This window comes from Theobroma cacao, chromosome 1 (genome assembly GCF_000208745.1).
Source record: "Theobroma cacao cultivar B97-61/B2 chromosome 1, Criollo_cocoa_genome_V2, whole genome shotgun sequence".
Taxonomy (NCBI): Eukaryota; Viridiplantae; Streptophyta; class Magnoliopsida; order Malvales; family Malvaceae; genus Theobroma; species Theobroma cacao.
This window is the reverse complement of record NC_030850.1, coordinates 30,921,946-30,943,886: the sequence shown is the minus strand read 5'-3', so window position 1 is coordinate 30,943,886 and position 21,941 is coordinate 30,921,946. Positions and strand designations below refer to the sequence as shown.

General features: G+C 31.6%; 1 protein-coding gene across 1 annotated transcript; it reads right to left on the bottom strand.

The window, feature by feature from the left end:
- LOC18613523 (bifunctional protein FolD 2) lies at positions 17,745-19,823 on the bottom strand. The gene is made up of 5 exons (XM_007050798.2): positions 19,577-19,823; positions 19,280-19,463; positions 18,951-19,108; positions 18,649-18,861; positions 17,745-18,210 (listed from the first exon to the last, which is right to left on the bottom strand). The coding sequence occupies exons 1-5, from the start codon at positions 19,688-19,690 to the stop codon at positions 17,980-17,982; spliced, it is 900 nt and encodes a 299-aa protein (XP_007050860.2). The 5' UTR covers positions 19,691-19,823; the 3' UTR covers positions 17,745-17,979.

Below are 21,941 nucleotides of genomic sequence, written 5' to 3'. Positions count from 1 at the left end.
AAAACGGTGCGTTTAGGAGAGGGCCAGACGGACCAAGGAAACGGGCTTGGGAGACCTCCGTGCAGCCCAGACAACTTGGGCCATCTTTCTAGCCCAAGCAAGGTGAGGCCTTACCCGTTTCTTGTGGATTTGAGCTTATTGTTTTGGGCTTATCTAGTTTATTTTAATTGTTTGCTTAACTTTAATAAAATATAAAAATAATAACAAAAAATATTAATATTATAAATATATTTGGAGGCTTGCAAAAAAAATAAAATAAATAATAATAATAATTCATGATGCAAATGTATATATATACATATTATATTATATTTTTTTTAAAAAAATAAATAAAAAAATAATAATAATAATAATAATAAGTGAAAAATACATAAATAATAATAAATAATAAATAATGTAATTGGAACAAATATTTGAGTATTACCACCAAAAAAGGGCAAAGAGTTACCTCTTTCGGGTGGATGTTTTTCGGGTGCGAAGTTCGAGACGGATTTTCACCGAAGCGTCGAGATAAATCTGAACTCTAGATTTCAAAACCCATTAAGTCAAATAGTCATTGTTAAAAAATAATATATGTAGGAAAATTTTGTTACATTCGAATTAACTTAAATAAATATACTAAATAAAGTTAATCCAATCGTTTAAAAATTAATTAATTATTTATTAGATAAGCTTTGTAATCAAGTAAAAAAATTGACCAACAAAAAATATGGATTTAAATAGAAAACCAAAAAATAAAGTATATATAAATAATAAATAATAAATAATCAAAATTTTTTTTAAACAATCAATAAACGCGTACATGTAGATATCATCATTTTATACTGTCATTGCATGCCACTCTTATTTTGCAAATGGCGCGGGAATCCCGATGATGGGATTTCCCCAAGGAGCTTGTAGAGACGAGTTCTTCCCGGGATATCTCTAGGTGAGGAGAATTTCGAGACTTCACCAAAGCGTTGGGATGGTCTTCGAATAATTTTCCAATAAAAGATTACCGACTCCATCATTTAAAATAAACAAGTCATGACATCATTTTACGCTTGCATCATGTGCATACGTAAAACCAAACAAAAAAACTCAGTCTGTCAATTTAATAAAAATTTAATTAATAAAGTAGGGATTAAATTAAGAGAAGGCTATATTAAGATAACTTAAGATTAAATGGTACCGTTCGTGAAACGGGCGCCACGGATGTGCTAACCCTTCTCCGTGCGTAATCGCACTCCCGAACCCATCTCTAAAACGTGGATCAGTTCTCGTTCTTTCGACGGACCTAAAATTAATTTAGGACTTCGTCGATTAAAAATCGGGTTAATAGGTGACCAATCACACCTAGATAAAAAAGATTGGTGGCGACTCCTAAACAGATTTTAATTTTCGCCCGTGTCTGGTGGACGGGTTCCCGGACCCGCACGTTACGACAATTATTAACTTTTTTAGTCTAACCTAATTAATATTTAATTTTTATATATAATGATTTATTAGATTTTAGGTTAAAAAAAAAGGTTGTTTTATGTAGCTCTACCCATCTTATAATTCTTACTCTTTATGAAAACCTAATTACAATACCCCGGTAAGTATTGATTAGTGAGATTTCCCATTAAAACCATATTCCCGTGGCCTTATTCTTTTTTATTTTTTGGTTATAAAATAATTAATTAGTGAGGCATGTTTTCTTGGTTTGTGATTTATAAATATTATGTTTATTAATTTAATCGCAAAGAAATAACTTTAGAATAGTGGCTGTTGGTGGCTTTTAATATACCCATGAATATTAATAAATTTAAAATCCTAACAAATTTTTTTTTGAAAATAAAAATCTGAACAGTATTTAAAATAGACAATTAATGCAAATAAGTAATAACCTTCCCTCTAATTGGATAATCTATGTTTTTGTTTATAATTTGAATAGTATAATCCTCATATATTGATATATATACATATAAATCATACCATGACAACGGATAACTCACTTTATTATTAGATTAATTGTAAATAGTGTTAATCTCTCGATGTCAGCGCTCTTAATGAGTACGTACAGGTTGAGCCCACTAACAGAGTGAAGATTGGAAACTACGGAAAGCCAATTTTTGGGTTTACATTTAAGTAATCTTGCTACTAACTTGCAGCCACTATTAGGCAGAGTTGCTTTGTTTTTTTTTCCTTTTAGGTAATTTTAATTTGAATGTCATCAACTGAAAACATAAAAGATAAACTAAAATCCATTTGTTGCAGGCATGAAATTTTATAGCTCTTTCGTTTTATTTGATTTTAAAAAAGAAAATTTAGACATTGAGGCATCAATACGAACATTGCAAACCTTACAATCTTCATTACATATATGCTAACAAACAATTTTCTATTATACAAAATTGCAAATTGTAATTTAATGTATATACCATTTTTTTTATATATTTGCACAACCACAAAAAATTGCAAATGACAAATTGCTTGTGTTTGGAAAATAAGTAAGTATATCAGGGGAGATTGTTTACAATTTAGTCAGTCAGCTAGTAGAACTGATTATTTACTATCATACTTGTCATATCGAGACATGTATTGTATATCGAAATTTTATTTTTTAATATTGAGTATCGTATCATAAAATACAGTAAAAAATTTAAAATTAATTATAAATAATATTTATATGTATAAAATAAAGAAAATAATTTAAAATGTTATATATTTCAACAGAATTGAAGATTATAGAATATAAATTGAAAAGAATATTATTTTTTTAATGAAATTCTCAATATATTTCTTAATTTTATATATTTTTGAATAAAATAAACATTTTTATATTAGTTTATTAATTAAAATTAAAAAACACTTATCATGTTGAAATCAAAAGGAGAATTTGATGTTTCATTATTATTTTTATTTAAAATCTAAACCATTGAAACTCATAAAAATTAGTTTTTTATATTTCAACTCAAAAAATATAAAATAAAAATAAGTTTTTAATAATTAATTAAAATTAAATTTATAAAAAATGTATTGACTATATTACGTATCACGATACATTTTCTATACTTGATCAAATGCAATATGGTTATCAATACATATTATTTTTTATCAATATCGTATCATATCATACGTACATATCGCGTATCGTGCGATATTAATAACTATACTTACTGCACTATTGGTTACTCCTGTAAGATTGTTAGACGAATCTACTTGTAGTTGGATCAAGCTTAATAAATCAAGAACTATTGTATAATGAAAGTGGAGACAATCCGTACTCAAATTTAAGATTGTGTTTAAATTTAATTTTGTACTTCATGCAACCCTGCAACCCACTTGGGTTAGGCTTGAGTGGGCATAGTGTAACAATAATAAGTAATCCCTAATTTTGCATTAAATTGTGTACTATATCAACGGTTGACAAAATAACTCATACGTCGAGAGCATAATGAGACGGGACCAAATTTGGATAAGGACATGCTGAATCGGGACCCTTCAAAATGCAACAAACACAAACAGCGTTAACAATGCAAACCCATGTTGTTTACTCAAAGATTGAAATGCTTAGTTTAGGATTTGATTTCTACATCAATGTACTTTTCAGAACATGATCATAGTCTTTTAGTTTACTGAATCCGGGATTAAAGCTTTAAAAGTCCAAGAAATTCAAGAAAATTGTCAACAAAATTTGTTAAATCCATTAAATTTAGCCATGTATTTGTAAGATTGATAGGTAAATTGTGGCACTAGTGTTTATTTTTCAAAAAGTTGTGTTGATTTTTTTCGTGTTAATATAATAATAACAATTGTACTAATTATAGACTAAATCAATAAAATTTTATTAAATTAGGATTGCCATATTATCAACTTGATTCTCTTTTAAATTATTAATAATCTCTTTTATATATATATATATATACACACCTCATTAACCTTCTTAGAATTTACAATCAAAATATAAAATTTTTTTTCTTCTAACATAGTATTTAAGTCATATTATCTATTTTTATCTATTTCTAAAATCAAAAAAACCAACCAACCCCACAACCGCTCCATGTCATTACGCATCACCAAAAGAGCAACTCAGTGTAATCTAGCTACTTGAACGACTAAAAACTACCATACTTGCCCTTACACCGTTTCAGATTGTGTTGTATCCACGTCACTTTCTGGTCATTAAATCACAACATCGTCGTCATCAACTGCCCTACCTCTTCCTAATATGTCGGTCAATATTCATCGAAGCCTCATTGGACGTTGCTCGAACCCCACGGAGCTTGATGCGTCGATAACCCTTGTCTCATGCGCTCCACGCATCCACATGTGCCTCCATAGGTCGACAAGTGACAGCCCTTGTCTTACTTGCCTCACGCACCAGTTGCCTCTATCTGGACATCATGTGCCACACCATCTTAGTTCTGAATTAGAATATTGTGCTTTTGGGAATGATGCTTTAGAGTTACTTTGATTTCGTCAATTACTAAAGGATATGGGCATCACATATTCTTCAATGATTGTGCTCCATTATGATGATCAAAATGCTATCCAAATTATTCACAATAATGTGTTTCATGAATACACCAAACATATTAAAATTGATAATTATTTTATACATCATCATGTTATTCAAGAATCTCTTCATTTGATTCTTGTGTTCCCTTCAATCAAACCTCAGATAATTTTACCAAAACACATATTTCTAACGATTTGAAGACTTAATTTCCATACTCATGTTAGCATCTACTAGACTACATTGAGTTTAAGAGAGAGTGTTAACATAATAATAATATTAATAATAATAGTAGTTGCACAAATTATAAGCAAAGTCACTGAGATTTTATTAAATTGCAATATTGTTAGATTATGATCATGATGCTGATAACTTGATTCAATTTTAAATTATTAAAAAAAATTTTATTTATATATATAATTTACTTTTGTATAATTTATAATTCAGAATGCAAAATTTCGCTTCCCTAAACAATTTCTATTACGACTGTGGTTTGTTGGTTCTTGTCGAAGACTGGGCAGTAGCTTTGTGATGATCATATTCTTGCCTTGTTAGATACTGTTTGGATCATGGAAATTTGGTAAAAAAGAATTTCATTTTGTTGTTATCGATGAAAATGGAAAATGTGAAAGGAAAATTTAAAGTAACTATATATTTCTTTCTTATTCCTTTAAAGTGAACGAGGAATCGGAAGGAAATATTTTCGGGTCGTGGGAAACGATAGTTGGCTTTTGCTATCTGTTTCTCTTTGGGCTCATATCCTTGCTGAAATATTCGGAAGGCGAAAATTCTCCTTTTCTCTCTCTAGAACTCTGTACATAGATCCAAGATAATTTTTGTGCTCTGCCATGCTCCCAAGTAGACCTTGAAAATGCAAAAAGTTCAGCACTTACTAATAACATCTTTTGATTTCCCATTTATCGGCAATTGCATTTCGTGGACCTTGCTTGGAGCCCAAAATCATAAAAGAAACGAGAGGAAGGCCCCATTGACACTAAGTCAGAATAGCCAGAAATTGAGGGCAGAGTCAAGCAAGGGAGCGTTTGTCCCTCTGGTATTGCTCCTTTGTTTTGAACCACAGCATAGGCATACTGGTATCTTTTCTTGTCTCTGTTTTCTTGGGTAATTAATCAATGTTAGGTTACAAGTTGCGGAAGGCTTAGCTTTTGTATAATAACTAATTAGAACAAGTGAAGTAAGTTGCTGATCATATAGGCTTTTTGACAAGGCAAGTGTTATCAAGCTGAAATCCCAAGAGAATCCAATTTGTCCATACCAAGAAACTTCTTTCATCTCGTTGAGATGGATGCCATATTTGGGTTAGGCATGATAATCCTACTATATTAAATGCTTTTTTTGTGTATAAAAAAAATTAAAGATGGTCACTATCAAACTTGCAATTGATAATCTTAATCTTGAAAGTCGTCAAAAAATAGAATTTGAAAACTTATTTAAATTTACTTAATCTTTTATTTGGAATGCATTTATGGATTTTAAGATTTTTAATTTATTAGAATAATAGAAATATTCATTATTTTTAAAATAGTGAAGAGGATCATTTCTTTTAAATATTGAAAAAAAATTTGATATAGTAATATTTTTGATTTGTCAAAAATCAATTTACCATATTTGTTATTTTATTTTTTAGAATTGACTAATATTGCATTGGAGACAATAGCTGAGTCTGAGCCTGAATTGGACTAACAGTTTCAGGTAATATTATCATTAGGTATTATGCAATATTTATATTACATTTATAATTCATTTAGGTTATTTTACCACAAAATTTTACACTAATTATATATTTGTTTTTAACTTTTTAAGAGCATGTTCTGCAAAATTATTACAAATTGAAGTTGGAGCCTTGGGGATCCATCTTTTGAAATTTAGTAATTTATGTTGTGAAGCTTTAAGTAGTGGAACTCTTCTTTGTTTATTTATTATATGAAGATTAATGTTAATTTCTTTGTGATCATATTTAATTATAGAACTTTTGAAACTAATGTTTATTTATTATATAAAGATTAATGTTTATTTATTTCATGAAAATTAATATTATTAATCATTTAAAAAATAAATAAATAGGTCAAAAAGATTACATATACATAAATGGACTTAAAATAACTAATTGCAAAAAAGTATATTAAAAAGGCCCATGTCAAACAAAAACAAGGACCATTTTGAACAAAAAAGCCCAACTCAGCCCAAGTCAACTCTAAATTGTCTAAGTCAACTCATTACAAAAATCGACCCAAAACCGACCGAATCAAATCCCCTTAAAATCAATCAAAATCGACTTTTAACACAATGCGATTCGATCGGTTGAAAGAGTTTAATTTTTTGATCAGTTTTATAAAAAATTGAACCAAAAACCGAACTGATCGAAGCTTGCTCTCCCCTAACGACTATAAGGATCTGTCCATGAGTGCAGGCCTGTAAGCCTGGCCTACTTCAGCAAGCCTGAGCTTCTCCCAGCCCAACTCCAAGTGTTTATTTTAGTAATGCATTTTTCAAAGCACAAACGGTTCATGGCTATTAAACAGATACGAGCCAGCCGTATCCTCGGTGAAGCGGGTTTTACAGAGTGTGTTACGCAAAACTCGGGATTTCCACCAAAATGGATTTCTTTGGTGAGAACATGCATCAGCACAGTAAGCTATTCTGTGCTCGTAAATGGGAAATCTTATGGTATTCTTCTCCTAGAAAGAGGATTGCGTCAAGGAAATCTGCTTTCCCCATATTTGTTTCTTCTATGCACAGAAGTTTTTGGAGCATTGATACATAAATCTGAGATTGCTGGACTAGTTCAAGTTGTTTCGGTTTGTAGAGGGAGTGCCAAAGCTTCGGTCTTTTCTTTGCAGATGGTAGTATTCTGTTTTTGAGGACTAATACAGAGCAATGCCACATGTTCTGGTATTTTGCAAGACTACGAAAAGGTTTTATGGCAGAAAATTAATATTGAAAATTTCTGTTTTCTTTAGCTCCAAAACTACTAATGCTAATGCAGCAAATCTGAAAAATGTGTTGGGGATCCAAAAGGTGTTACAACAAGATAGATACCTTGGAATGCTACTGATGATAAGTAAAGCAAAGAAACCAGTTTTTTGAATGATCAAATAAAATTTGTTTTAGAGTAAGGGGATGGGAGGGTGATGGAAATCTCAATGATTTTATTATGTTTGTAGGTTATTATATGCTAAAGTGATGAAAGATGAAATTGAAAAATCAGAGAAAATAAAATGAGAGAAAAGGATGAAACTGAAAAATTAGATAAAGATAAAATATAATTAAACTCAAAGTCTCTCCATAGTTTATTCATTTAACAATACCGCTTACTACTTATAAATACATATATAGGAGAGAGAAAAAATATTAAAACAAAGCCGTATGTAAAATAAAATAATAATATAGTATGCATGTCTTACATAACCACTTACTTGACCACAACATGTGGCCAATACAAACTCACTACTCAACATGCAACAACTATAAAAGAGAAAATAAAATAGCATTAACTAATAAACTAAAAACAGTTGAGAATAAATTGAAAAAGCCAAACTAACTCTTGATCTCTAGTTTTTAAGTCAAGTTTCATTCTTCAACACCCCTTCTTGAAATTGACTTAATGAACTCCCAGTCGTTCTCACAACAGCTCGATTTTGTTATGTGATTGGAACATCCACTATCAAGGAGCCATGTGTTTTTCTTCTCATCACTAGAAATCTTGGCCTTGAACAATTGCTCCTTTACCATATCAGTTTCTTCAACCACTGCCACCTTCTCATCAACATGATTACCCTTGTATTGGTAAACTTTCTCTGCATGAACAAGCTAGTTACAAGACCTAAACTTCACATTCGGCCTGGACCAACAAAATTTTGGAGTGTGATTACTCTTTTGCCCTATTAATATAAGGGAAACTTGTTACCTAGTTTGTTTGAGTTCCCATCACCATTTTCCACTCTTTGTTTCTCTTATCTCTTTATTTCTTTCTCAGTTTCTGTCACTAATTCAAAAATCCTTTGTCCTTGCTATTAAAGCATTTTCAGTTACATCATCATCGTGATAGGCCATCCTTTTTTCTTGAGCTTGTAAAGCATTTACAAGTTCTATCATCGAGAGTTGAGAAAAGTGTTTAGAGTCCTCAAGTGAGGAGATTTTTGCTTCAAAATTTTATGATAAATCACCAAAATTTTGTTGACGATCCTACGGTTTGACAATTACTCACCAAGGAGTCTAAGCTGGTTCACCAGCTTCATGATCTTATTTGAGTATTCTTTGATACTCTCATAAGCTCTCATCCACAAAATCTCAAACTCCCTGTGTAGATTCAAGGCCTACATTTGAGGAGTCCTCTCACTACCTTGAAACTCCTTTTTCAAGCAATTCCAAGCATCCTTAAGCAATTTACAAGCCATTATCCTTGTGAAAATAGTATCTGACACAACCGAATGGATGATGGAGACAGCTTTAAATCTTTCACTACTTCTTCACTGTATTGCTTCATCTATGCCGTTGTGGGGTTAAGTCTTTGTTCTGGTGGCTCACCTCCTACCTCCACAACTTCTCATAAATCGAAAGCTCTAAGATATGCTTTAATCTTCATGCCCAAATGTTACAATTTTATCTTATAAACACATGTAGAGCAACAACATTAAAACTTGAGAAAGCCATAGTTATTTTAAAAAGCCTAAGAATGAATATTTGTAGAAAAAAATTGTTGGTTTATTTCTTGGTCCCTTAAGATCTTTTTTAGAACTCTGATACCATGTAGGAAATCTTAATGATTTTATTATATTTATAGACTATTATCTGCTAGAGTGATGAAGGATGAAACTAAAGAACTAGAGAAAGATAAAACAAGAGAGAAAATGTAATTGGATTCAAAGTCTCTCTACAGTCTTTTCATTCAACAATACCACTTACAAATACATTTATAGGAGACAAAAAATATTAAAACAAAGTAGCATGTAAAATAAAATAACAGTGTATTATGCACATTTTATATAAGCACCTACTTGACCATAACATATTGCCAATACGAACTCACTACTCAATATGATAATAACTATAATAGAGAAAATAAATTGGCATTAACTAATAAACTAAAAACAATTGAGAATAAATTGAAATAACTAAACTAACCCCTAGTCCCTGGTTCTTTTAGTCAAGTCTCATTCTTCAACGGAGGGCAAGATGTTATCAAAGGCAAGCTAAGAAATCTTAATTAAATCAATTACTCAGGCAACCTCGACTTACTATATGCACTATTTTTGTCTACCAAAGACTTGTCTCTATGAGATGAATATGATTTTAGCAAAGTTTTGGTGGGGAGATAATTCTGAGGGTAGGAAAATTCATTGGAAAAAGCGAGAGCTACTATGTAAGCCAAAGTCACAAAGTGGACTAAGTTTTAGAGATTGATGCTTTCAACCTAGCTTTGTTGGCAAACTAGGGATGGAAGAGTGAAATTCTTTCTTTGCACTTTAAAGTTGTTAAATCTAGGTAAATCCTAAATTGGTCAATTTTTTTTTTCTAGATGTAGTTATGGGTGTAAATTACTTCGTAAAAAGAAGTCCTTCCTTTACCTGTCATAGGAATTGGCTTACATTTATTCATAATTTGTTTTTTTTTCCTTTGCATGCTAATTTGCTTATCTTGAAACAAACTATTATAGTACTATGCTTACATTTATTTTTTGTCTCTATCTCAACACTTTTGTTATTTTACATGAACTATTAGTGTTAAAGATATATAAAATAGAATCAAGCTAATAAGTTGATCTTTTTATTAGCCATTTATTTCCTAAGAAAAATAACGTAGAAGCAAACTAGTATGGTACTGACTTTGAGGTACTTTAAAGTAATAAAAATGTGTTTAACAAAAGAAGGAAGAGCGTTATGATTAAGGTAACATATAGGTACTTGCAAAGGGTTACTATTGCCATCTCCAAATATGCTTTCACTACAAAAAAAAAAGGCATTATCAACGAAAATTTCGAGCAGTAATAGTAAAGATTCTATCAGTATGTAATGACTAACGAAAATTACGATGAAAATTTTGGCGGAATTCCGTTAGCAATAGCGTGGTCGATAATGGGAAATCCATCGATGACAAAATATTCCGTCGTTAACTTACCCATGGTAATTCGGTCGACAATGGGTCCGATCTGTCGGTCGATTTTTAGTTGATAATGAGCGAAATTCGTTGGTATTCTTCGTCAATATTACCGACAAAAATTTTCATCGCTAATTGCATTGGCAAATTATTTTTTTTCAAATTAAAACTTAATTTAACAAAATAAACTTTAGCTTTAATATTGGAGAAGTAGTTTGCAAAAACCAAAGTTATGACTTCCTACAGTGATCGGAGACATAAAGTTAAAAAGGCTGCTATGATGCTCATCTATCTGGCCACTACAAAAAGTCATATAGTTTTAGCTTTTTTGGCGCACTACTCTAATATTAAAACCAAAACTTAAATTGTGAATTTAAGTTTTAATTTGAGAAAAAATTTAACTCATACGTATCACATAACTTTCAATTATAAACCAGGTCATTTAACCACCTCTTCATCGTACAGATATTTAATCTATCAAAAGCCGGAGGAATACATGAAATAAATATAATATAATATAATATTTCTTATTTAATTAATTGCTTAATTACTTACAACACTAAACCCTAAATATTTTTAAAATTAAATAATATTTCTTATTTAGTTAACTAGTTTATATAACTAAACCTTAAATTTAATTATATAATTAAATTATATGTTAGCAAATGTTAACATAAATATCAATTGACAATAAAATCTAACTTATAACACATGCAATATCTTAATACCTTATAACACATTATATTACTTAATTAAATAAATGATTTACTTAACTCATTAATTAACATCTTAATTTATTTAAAATTTTAAAATCATATAATATTACTAATTTAGTTAATTGCTTAATTACCAATACATAATTATTCATAATTAGTTAAATTAAGTAATTATTTCCCTAAACCCTTAATTAATTTAAATACATATAATATTATCTAATATTATATTGTTAAGTTATTTCTTAATTTCTTATAATACATTACATAATTCTTTATTAACTAAATTATTTAATTAACTCATTAACACCTAGTGGCAGAAGTAGAAGAGTGACGGTTTTAAATTTTTTTTTTATTTTTATGTGTATAAAATAGCAAATGTATAACTTTGCCACCCTTAAACTAATAAAATATATTAGTTTGGAATAGTTGTAAGTCTATTTAGCTAAATTTTAAAAGACCTAGGTTCAATCCCTTTTAAGCTCAAATTTTAGAATTATTTTTTTTCCTTTTTTACAATTATTTTTTTCCTTTTTTCTTTTTCTTTTTTTTCTTGGGATTTAAAACTTGTTTTCCTTTTCTTTTTTCTTATTTTATTTTCTTAGGGTTTAAAACTTATATTTAAATAGTTAATAAAATTTTATATTATAATTTAATTTTTTTTCAAAAGTGATTAATTTTTTTGCTCTGAATCAAATCATTGACCCAACCATGATCTTGATTGCTCTTTAACCATCCCTTGTACAAGATCCTAGATTCGTCACTATTAACATCTTAATTAATTTAAATATAGTTTAAATTAAATCCTATTACTAATTTAGTTAAGTGCTTAATTAACAAAAATATTTTTTCAATTGATTAACAACTAAACCTTAAATTATTTTGCATAATTACTAATAATTATTTAAATTATTCTCAAATTTTTCATCAAAATAGATTATTTAAAACAACAATAGATTTTTCAAAAAAATTCAAATAATAACAACAATTTCACACAAACAACAACCACAATTTCACTTATTAACCAGAAAATCTACAATATTTGGGCAGCAACAGTTCCATAAATTCCCAACAAGAGCCCACACAATGGGGGCAACAATAGCTTATATTTATTACCAACTCACCAAAGTTTGATAACTATACTGCTAGATTTAAAAATATTCATACTCCAATAAATAACTTTCAAATACAAGAATAAGCTTCAAATATATACTTGACAAATCTTACTGACAGAGCAACGATGAAGAGCAAGACGTCGACTGGAGGTTAGGGAATCGAGCAGGTGGAGGGATCAGGCAATTGAAATGTCAAAAGAAGAAACAAGCAACCAACGAAGGGCTTAAGTTCGACGTCCATGGTGTTTAAGTGTAGTTCGGTGCGTCGGCTGGAGCTTAGGGAATCAAACGGGCAGAGGGATCGAGCAGTCCAAACAGCGGGAGAAAAGAACAAGCAACCAGTGGAGGGCCTAGGTCTGATGTCGACAGTGCTCCAGTGCACTTCAATCGACACATTTGGTGGCGGAGGTTGAGTATGGGGTGGGGTGACAAGAAAGGTAGAGAAGAGAGGAGAAGAGAAAATAGAAAAATAGACGAAAAAGAACCACTTGAGGGGTTTTATTAATTGAGAGGGCTCGTAGCTCCCTTTTCCCTCTTCCCCACGCCATGGTGTACCAACAGAAATTTTTATCGATGATTAAAAAAATAAATATGGGGAAAATGAACCGTTCAAAGCGCTCGGGTGGGTTTTAATTTGGTTCATGTTGACAAAAGTTTTCATCTATGTTTAAAAAAATAAATTGGGGGGGGGGAATGAACTATTCAAAGTGCCCGGAGGGGTTTTAATTTGGTTCATTGACAAAATCACCAACAAAAATTTTCATCTCTGATTAAGAAAATAAATGGGGAGAAAATGAACTGTTCAAGGGTTTAAATTTGGCTTACCGATGAAATTCTCATTGGTGATTTCGTCAAAAAATCTGTCGGTAACAAATGTTTTAAGCGACTAGACCACATTATCGACCATAAGTTTCGTTGGCAAACTTTGCGTTATTTTACTGTTTATACCCACTTTTGTTTAACTGGCGGATTATATTCCGTTAGCAATTTTCGTCAATTTTTCATCTGTATTGTTAGTGCTCGAGTATCGGCAGTTAAGGGTGAGCATTTGATTAATTCTATCAAAGAATATCATTAATGGATTTAATTGACTTTTCTTAAAAAATTAATTGAATCGAACTGACTTAAGACTTTAATCGACTTCAGTCAGATAAATCGATTCTAATTGATTTAACCAAATTTTTTTAGTTTTTTCTATTTTTTTAAATCTATTTAATAATATATTAATAATATACTTGATGTTACTACATGTTACATTATTATTTACAAATTTCCTAATATAATAACATAGTATATTGTTACTGTATAGCTTTTGACTAATTAATATATTAATTAGTATACTATATAATATACTTGTTATACTATATATTTATTAATTAGTGTATTAATAAGTATACTATATATAGTGTATTAAGATATATACTATGTATAGTGTATTAATATATTACTATAGATTGTTAATATATACTTATATAGTATATAAGTATACTACGAAGCCATCTAATATATATACTATATAAAAGTACATTATTATATATAATAGTAAATTGTTATTGACTAATTAGTATACTGATAAGCATACTATATATATACATAATATATTGATATATATTACAATATAGTCAATTATTAATATAAGTTATGTTATACTATATTACTATAATTTATTAATAATTTATAAAAAAATAAGTTACTATAGCCTATACTCTATGTGGTATAGACTATATATTGTATATTAATAAATATACTATACATAGTATAATATATTAATAACTTAATAAAAAAATAAGTTAATATAATAAGTTATATTCATAACTTAAGGTTTGTGTATAGTTTTCATTATATTTTTCTTTAATTTTACATTAATTTTTGTATGATTATATTTATATAAATATTTAATAATATTAATATCTAAATGAAGTGTATTTTATTTTTTATTTTTTTATGATTAAATCTAAATCATTTATTCATATATATATATATATATATATATATATATAAGTATAGAAAAAATGTGTGAGTTAACACATGAAAGAAAATCCTTCTTGATGATTAAATCTAACCCTTCATTCATATATATATGTATAGAAAATATGTGTGAGTGTATACATGTAATAAAAGCCCTTATATGCTTATTCCAAAATTGGTTAATTCCGTTAATTGACTTCAAAAATTTTTTACCAAATAGAATTGATAAAACCAATTTAATCAAATTTTTAACCAATTTAATCAAATCAACCAAATTGGTTGATTATTTTGGTTATGACTGAATTTTGCTCATCCCTATCATTAGTAATCCATCAATAATTCATCGATAAATTTACCGACGAAAAATATTCCATCAACAAAACATGTTTTCTTTTAGTGTTCAAAGCGCTTAGATGGAAATTATCCTCCTAGCTAGTTACACCCAAAGGAAAACATGATGAACGGGTTGCATTGTATCGATTGCTTAAAGTTTGAACTGGAATCAATACCATGAATACAAAAGAAAATATTCTTGTGGAAGAAATTACAATAACACGAGATGTAATGTGAATATTCCAGAATGTCAAGGTAGGTTAATGGCCACAAGATCTTTACTCATGAGAGGTGATATGAAGGTAATGTTATAGATACTTGATTTTGGTTAATATCTATTTTCTAAAAAATTACTTTACAACATAATATTGTATAAACAATAATAAGAATAATCATTACAAGTGAAGCAGTACTTTATACAAAATAATTAAAATAAGTAAAGTACTACTTTACATAGAACAAATGAAATACTACTTAACGCAGAACAACTAGAATAAGTATAGCACTACTTCGTGTGGAACAACTAATGTTATTAGAATAACCATTTCACACGTACAACTTCTTTTCTTGTATCTATTCAATACAGCTTCTTCTCTTGTACCTATTCATGTACAGTTATTCTTTCTTAGCTTCTACTAGAGAATAAGTCTTATTACATCTTATTACTTCAATAGTCATATAATAGGTTTATAAGACATTAACTCTCAATAGCAGTTACCTAATATTAAAACTTTCTTTAATAATATAATTCATTACGTGCATTAAAACATTTTTTTGTAACCGTCACTTTGGCACTATATATAGAGCCTTCACAATTCAAGGAGGGCACTTTCACTTTCTAAACTAGCTTACTGTCACTCAAAACTTCTCTCTCTAGCCTATTCTCAGTCAGAACACCTATTCTCTTCTTGTTCTCTTCCACCTGCTATGACACTCAGTACTTTAGAAACCGCTCCGATCTTTCTCTTCGTTGTCTTCAGTACATCCATTACTTATTTGCAACGCTTCCTCTTCTTATCACAAAAACCCCCTTTACAAATGTCGACACCAGTTCCATCTAATATTGTTATACTTATAGTCTTCCTCATTTTCTGCGGATAGGATGTTACTAGTAGTTCGATTTTCTGCTCCAAACTGCCTGGATACTCTCAAACCTTCATCTTTCATGCCGCGGATGCCTCGCCGATTCCTATGTTGTGAGATACTATCGGTGAAATTCGTCACTGTTAGTCGAAAAGGCCAGTCTCTTGTATCAGCGCTCTGCTAGAAAAGTGTTCTTATTACTGCATCTTGTTCAGCCTCCACCCCTAAGAGTGAAGCAGCCAGCTCCACCAGCCAGTACCAAAAAAGGAAATTGAACTGAGAAAATGACGACAAGATATAAAATGAAGTGATCATCAAGCTAAAGTTTTGTAACATTGATATTTGAGATAGACGATGCAGAGTGAGAAAGGGAGTTTTAATTTACGCCTTGAAGATTTCTGTTGACCAGCCTAGAAATAGCGCCAACATAATGTGAGTCCCAAATAAGGGAAAAAGTAGGATGCCACTGGAAAGTAGATTGTGTTAGCGTAAGGATCGAATGGAGGAGACAAAGTGACATTCATTGCTAGGTTCATCATGTTGGCAAAAACCTATTCGCTGAGATTCAGTTGGGACTTTAGAACCGGAACAACTACTCCTCGAATTTTTAAGATAGCCCTGCAAAATCAATTATTTAACAACTTGTAATTATGTTATCGATAACTATTGTCCAATTAATTTCAACTAATTATTAGTGTTATGAAAACTATGAAAAGTGGGCCTGATGTCTCCAACTCCCTGATAACCAAATTCCTCAATGATCCTACGGATTGTACCATCAAGATTGGCGATCCTGGCACCCACTGAAGCAGGACCTTGGAATAAACCAGGTGCTATATCATCAAGCCCCTTGCCAAGTGCAGCGTACAGAAAAAATTCTGCGTCCAAGAATTGGAAGTTGAGAGCTAATTGCATTCACTCTACATCGGTCTCTGCAATTGCTCTGCATTTAGTAGGAATTTGCCCCATAACCTTGATGGATTCCAAAGTAAGAAGCAGCAGGAAGGCGTGCAAGCAGCACTGACTAACCATTCTATTTGATTTACTTAATCAAACCAGCCTGTACCAGATTCCAAATGAGTTGATGAGGGAAAGGCTTTGTTGCTTTGATAGACTACTTGTCATATATACATGTATGCACGCTAAAGAGAGGTAAAGAATTAGACATTATGCAACGTTAATTGCATGAACGTTGAGGATAGCATTTGCTCACGTTTTCAAATGGTACAAAAAGTAGATCTGTGGTTATTGGACGAAGAAGGAGGGTAGAATTGGCCATTGCTCCCCTGGCTTCTCTAACATCCTTACTTATCATATCGAGTTCTCTTCATCCTTCCCTTTTATATCTTTACTAGAAATTGCATGGCTACTAGATTTCATGTTGAAATTGCTTCAAGTATTCTTCCCAAGCATAGGCGACTAGATTTCAACAAAAGTTCTTATAAAAAACTGCTTTAAGCTGAGACCTGAGATGGATATAATTACGGTGGAGCAAATAAACTTATGTCATGAAAAGCTTAACATATTATAGAAAGAAATGGTGACCATGGTTAAACATGAAACAGATTAATCCTAAGCCTTAAAGCAGCTGAAGTACGATTGTACAGAAGGTTAGATTAAGGCCAACTCAGTTATCTAAAAAGTGCAGAAAAAACGCATATTTATTTTCCTGGTAATTGGCTTTCTGTTGGGCTGGGGACATGCATTACGTAATTCTTTTAAGGCTGCTTGAAGTTGAGCATAATTCCAAATTCAGCATATTGGGATAATAAGTATAATATTTACACAATAGGCTATTGTGAGGCCTGAACTTGTTAGTAAGAGAATGACCCCTGACACGCAAGTACTGCTTTTTTGATGAATATGTTCACTATACTTTAATCTAACTTAATAACTACAATGAAAGACTAAAATCATTTCGGCCAAAACCTAGAGTAAAACCATATGAAACCTGCTCTGTAAAGTACTTGAAATTGCAGTTCAACTTGTTTTCAGAATTTGGCAATAATAACAAATATACCACACTTCGAGTATGGGAGGGAGACAACGATATCTCTATACTTACAAAAAAAATTTTTTTCCCTATGAAGTCAGAGATCTGGCTCAGAGGTTAAAACTGAGCAAATCTTATTATGAAGTACACAACAATGAGATGAGAGAACCTCACCAGTCACTGCTCAATCACACGCTTTGCTCCATCTAACGTATTCCTGAGCAGCATTGCAACGGTCATTGGGCCCACACCACCAGGAACAGGAGTTATCCATCCAGCCACCTTACATGCTTCGTGGAAATCCACATCTCCCACTAACCTATATCCTGACTTCTTACTTGGGTCATCAACAGCATTAGTCCCAACATCAATAACTGCAGCACCAGGTTTGATCCAACTGCCTTTGATCTGAAAGTTAAATAGGAGAATTAAAATTGTACAAACCAAGCACTGTACAAAACAACCAAAGTAGCATCATTCTACAAGCAACTCAAAATAACATAACTGATGAAGACCTAAACAGAGAAATTGAGGATCAATTCTGTGATCTGCGGCAAACCAGACAACACTAGGGTCTCTTCTTTTTTCCTTTTCTTTCAAGATGAATACATTCAATCAGGATCATATTATGGACATTTGAGGCTGTGTAGCCCTTCAGGTATAGTATTTTCTTGTATTTTACAATCATGTCATAAACCAACAGGACCAACACCTTACTTAGCACAATCAAGTTGTACCTAAACCTGACAGATAAAATTTTTTGGAAGAAGCAAAAACAAGGATAAAATATGCTAGGCTAGAGCAGCATAAGGTTAGGGCAGCTAAAAGGCAAAAATATATAGTTACCATCATAGCCTGTCCTGCTGCAGCAATTATAATGTCAGCTTCACGAACTAGCCTTTCCGGATCCGGCGTACGTGAATGAACAATGGTAACAGTAGCATCTGCCTTCAGCAGCAGCAATGAAACAGGCAATCCAACTATGTTACTTCGACCCACAACAACAGCATTTTTTCCCTTTATGCTTATACCACTGCGTGCTAGCAGTTCAAGGCATCCCTGAAGAAAAAAGAGGGGAAAAGGAAAAACATCTTAGCAAAAGTATTAGACAAATCATTAGAACAAATTGGAAAGCATGGGAATATTGCCTTGGGAGTACAAGGCTGAAAAAGGGGTTCTCGGCCTTTCATTGCAAGTTTGCCAATATTCAGAGGATGAAAACCATCCACATCTTTCGCAAGGCTAATTTCACTCAAAACTTTCTCTTCGTTTATATGCTTTGGTAAGGGGAGCTGAACCAATATACCTATTAATGTAACAAAAATAAAAATTAAAAACAAAGAAGGGAAACCTCCATATAAACAATTGAGCTATAATGAACGCTACTTTTACACTTCCCAGCTATAAAAGATGCTACTTTTTCCTTATTCATGAAATCATAATCTTCGTTAATATAAAGCTGGAAACATTAACCAACCATGTACATCCCGATTTGCATTTAACTCGTGAACCTTGCTGATCAACTCGGATTCGGGTACTTCCTCAGGGAGGTCCACATCAAAAGACTTAATCCCAACTTCAGCACACGCTTTTCTTTTCATCCCCACATAGCTTTGAGAATCTTTTCTGCCCCCAACAATTACCACGGCTAGGCCTGGCACCTGGTTAGAAGAATATCAAATTTCCCAATCTACCCATAAATTTCCCAATCAAAATTAAATACTAATAGTTTACAGTGAAATGAGGAAAAAGGGCACTAAGGGAGGTAACTTACCTTGCCGTATTTTTGGAAGAGGTGGTGCACCTCGTCAGCGATTTCGGATCTGATAGTTTGAGCGATGGCTTTGCCGTCGATAATGGTGGCTTTGTGATCAGATGGCGAGGCCATTTGGGTGATAGATTGCGGAGGAGAAGAGCAGTGTATGATTGGCACGGAGACGACGATTCGTAGAAGCGTTGCAATCACTTTAACGCAGGCGCTCGGGTTAAGGTGCGGCAGCTGCTGACACTTGGCATATTGGATTGTGCCTCTCGGGCTGGAGGATGACCCGCCCGCCCGCTCTCTTTCTCTTCGGAAATTTTAAGGATTGAAAAGTTGGGTGGACCTTGGATTCTTTTTTGGGCCAGAAGATGGGTTGGGTTGTTGGAAAGCATGTAATATCTGACACGATACTTTTGCGTAATAAGATGCCTAAATTCAAATGGTATTGAAATTTAGTAAGTCCTTAAATTCAATTAGATCAATCTCCAAATAATGAAACCATGCTTATCTTAAGGGCCACATTTAGGGCTTTTCTATAGGAATTTACTAGTTTGCAATCATGCTTTTCTGCGGAACTTAGAACAATAAGATTACAAGGTTAAATTTTCACATAACTCAATCCGTACAGAAAATTAATACTTTTTTGAGATAGTTCCCTGACATTTTCTTTTGTTAAGAATTTTATAGATATATAGCACTAGAATTGAAAAAAAAAATTCCTTCTCTCCTCTTCATTTCTTTTCTTCTCAAAAGAACAAGAATTTGCAAAATAAGTTGAGGACACCAAGAGTATAATTAAGTCACTTCATTTCTTTGTGATACTAAACATAATTAAGAATATAGTTTATTTCCTTTTTTTATTATTAGGTTAAATTATAAAATGAGTCTTTGTACTTTATCAAAGTCCTTATTTTTTTAAAATTAACATTATTAGTTCAATCGTTAACAATATTAAAATTTTACTGATGTGGTATTAAATATGATGATGTGATATTATTTATTTATTTCACAATTTTTTTTCTTATTTTAAATTATGGAGCACAAAAATTCAATTCTTTATTATCTCACAACACTTTATTCATAAATCTCATAAATCTATTCATATTTTTAATATATTTTTTTCAATATTGTTTAAAATTATTAACTCGTATTAGATAATTCATATATCCACACTTATAAGTTTTATATCAATGTTTACTATTATTGTATCATTCATGAAATTTCACTTCATCGTTTTTATAGTATTAGCTTCAATGTAACATCAATAAGAAAATATCATATCAATACAGTCAAATGTTATATCAACAAAGATAACAAAAAAATTTTAATTTATTGGACTAATATTATCAATTTAAAAAAAAACAATAACTCAATTTTTACAATTTATTATATAAATACTAAATCCACCACTTTAATAAAATATAGAAACTAATTACATAATTTAACCTTATTATTATTTGTACCGTTCATACATATGTTTCAATAACCAAATGAGTAAGTAATCTGCATTTGGTGTCGACTGTCCTGATGCTTTTGGTCTAACAATGTAATAAATAATAAAGCACACATAGTTTACGATATTTTCATCAAACACCTGCCACTCGACAGAGAGCCAAACCTTAGCTAGGTGTGGCTCCAGGAACCCAAGAACATCATGGTTCTAATGGGGTCTTCGGTGGAGCACCTCCAACTTCGTCTCTCCACTACTTTGGAAATCAGAATCCTATGCCCTCTTTGAACCCCACTCGGAACCATGGCATCCATGGCCGCCTGACACATTTGCTTCAACCTTCCCCTCCAGATCCTTCTCTCTGATTCACCGATCAGAGAATTGTCACCGGAGAGGCTTTGAGGCTTCATGCTTAATGCTGTTGTAATTTTAGGCTAAGATATTAGAACTAGAGATGCAACCGATATGGCTATATATAGAAAAATTAAAGGCAAGATGCCCATGGCTTATGGGTGGTAGGACCATTGTCCTCTCGGGATAAGATAGATTCCTGACGCTTGTGGGTGACAGGCTTATTCCGCAATAAAATTAAAGAAAATAGTTGCTTTCAAATGGGAAATATGTTGACATACTTGGCAGGTTTATTAGGATCTAAAATGCAATTAAGTATTCCATTTTGCAATGGAAACATGATATATTCCTTGGCCATGTGTTGAGATGCCCTCCCTAATCTTCAAATTTGCTTTTGGATGTGGTACAAAATGACAAAACTTCGTGGATAGTCATCACATCAACTTGAAGCTGACAGCAATGGTCCACGACAAGTGTACTCACTAATTAACCAGTTAAATGTGCTCCAACAGTGGCTGAATTATAGTAGATATTCTCTCCGGACCAATGGCCATTTTTTTCCAAAGGAATCTCTTT

What these genes read in the sequence shown, in the direction of transcription:
- LOC18613523 (XM_007050798.2), bottom strand. Translation starts at nt 19,690, where the DNA reads ATGGCCTCGCCATCTGATCACAAAGCCACCATTATCGACGGCAAAGCC. An exon ending in TCTTCCAAAAATACGGCAAG is followed by an intron (nt 19,464 to 19,576) that starts GTAAGTTACCTC and finishes TCTTCTAACCAG; the next exon opens with GTGCCAGGCCTAGCCGTGGT. An exon ending in CAGCAGGACAGGCTATGATG is followed by an intron (nt 18,211 to 18,648) that starts GTAACTATATAT and finishes TTTAACTTTCAG; the next exon opens with ATCAAAGGCAGTTGGATCAA.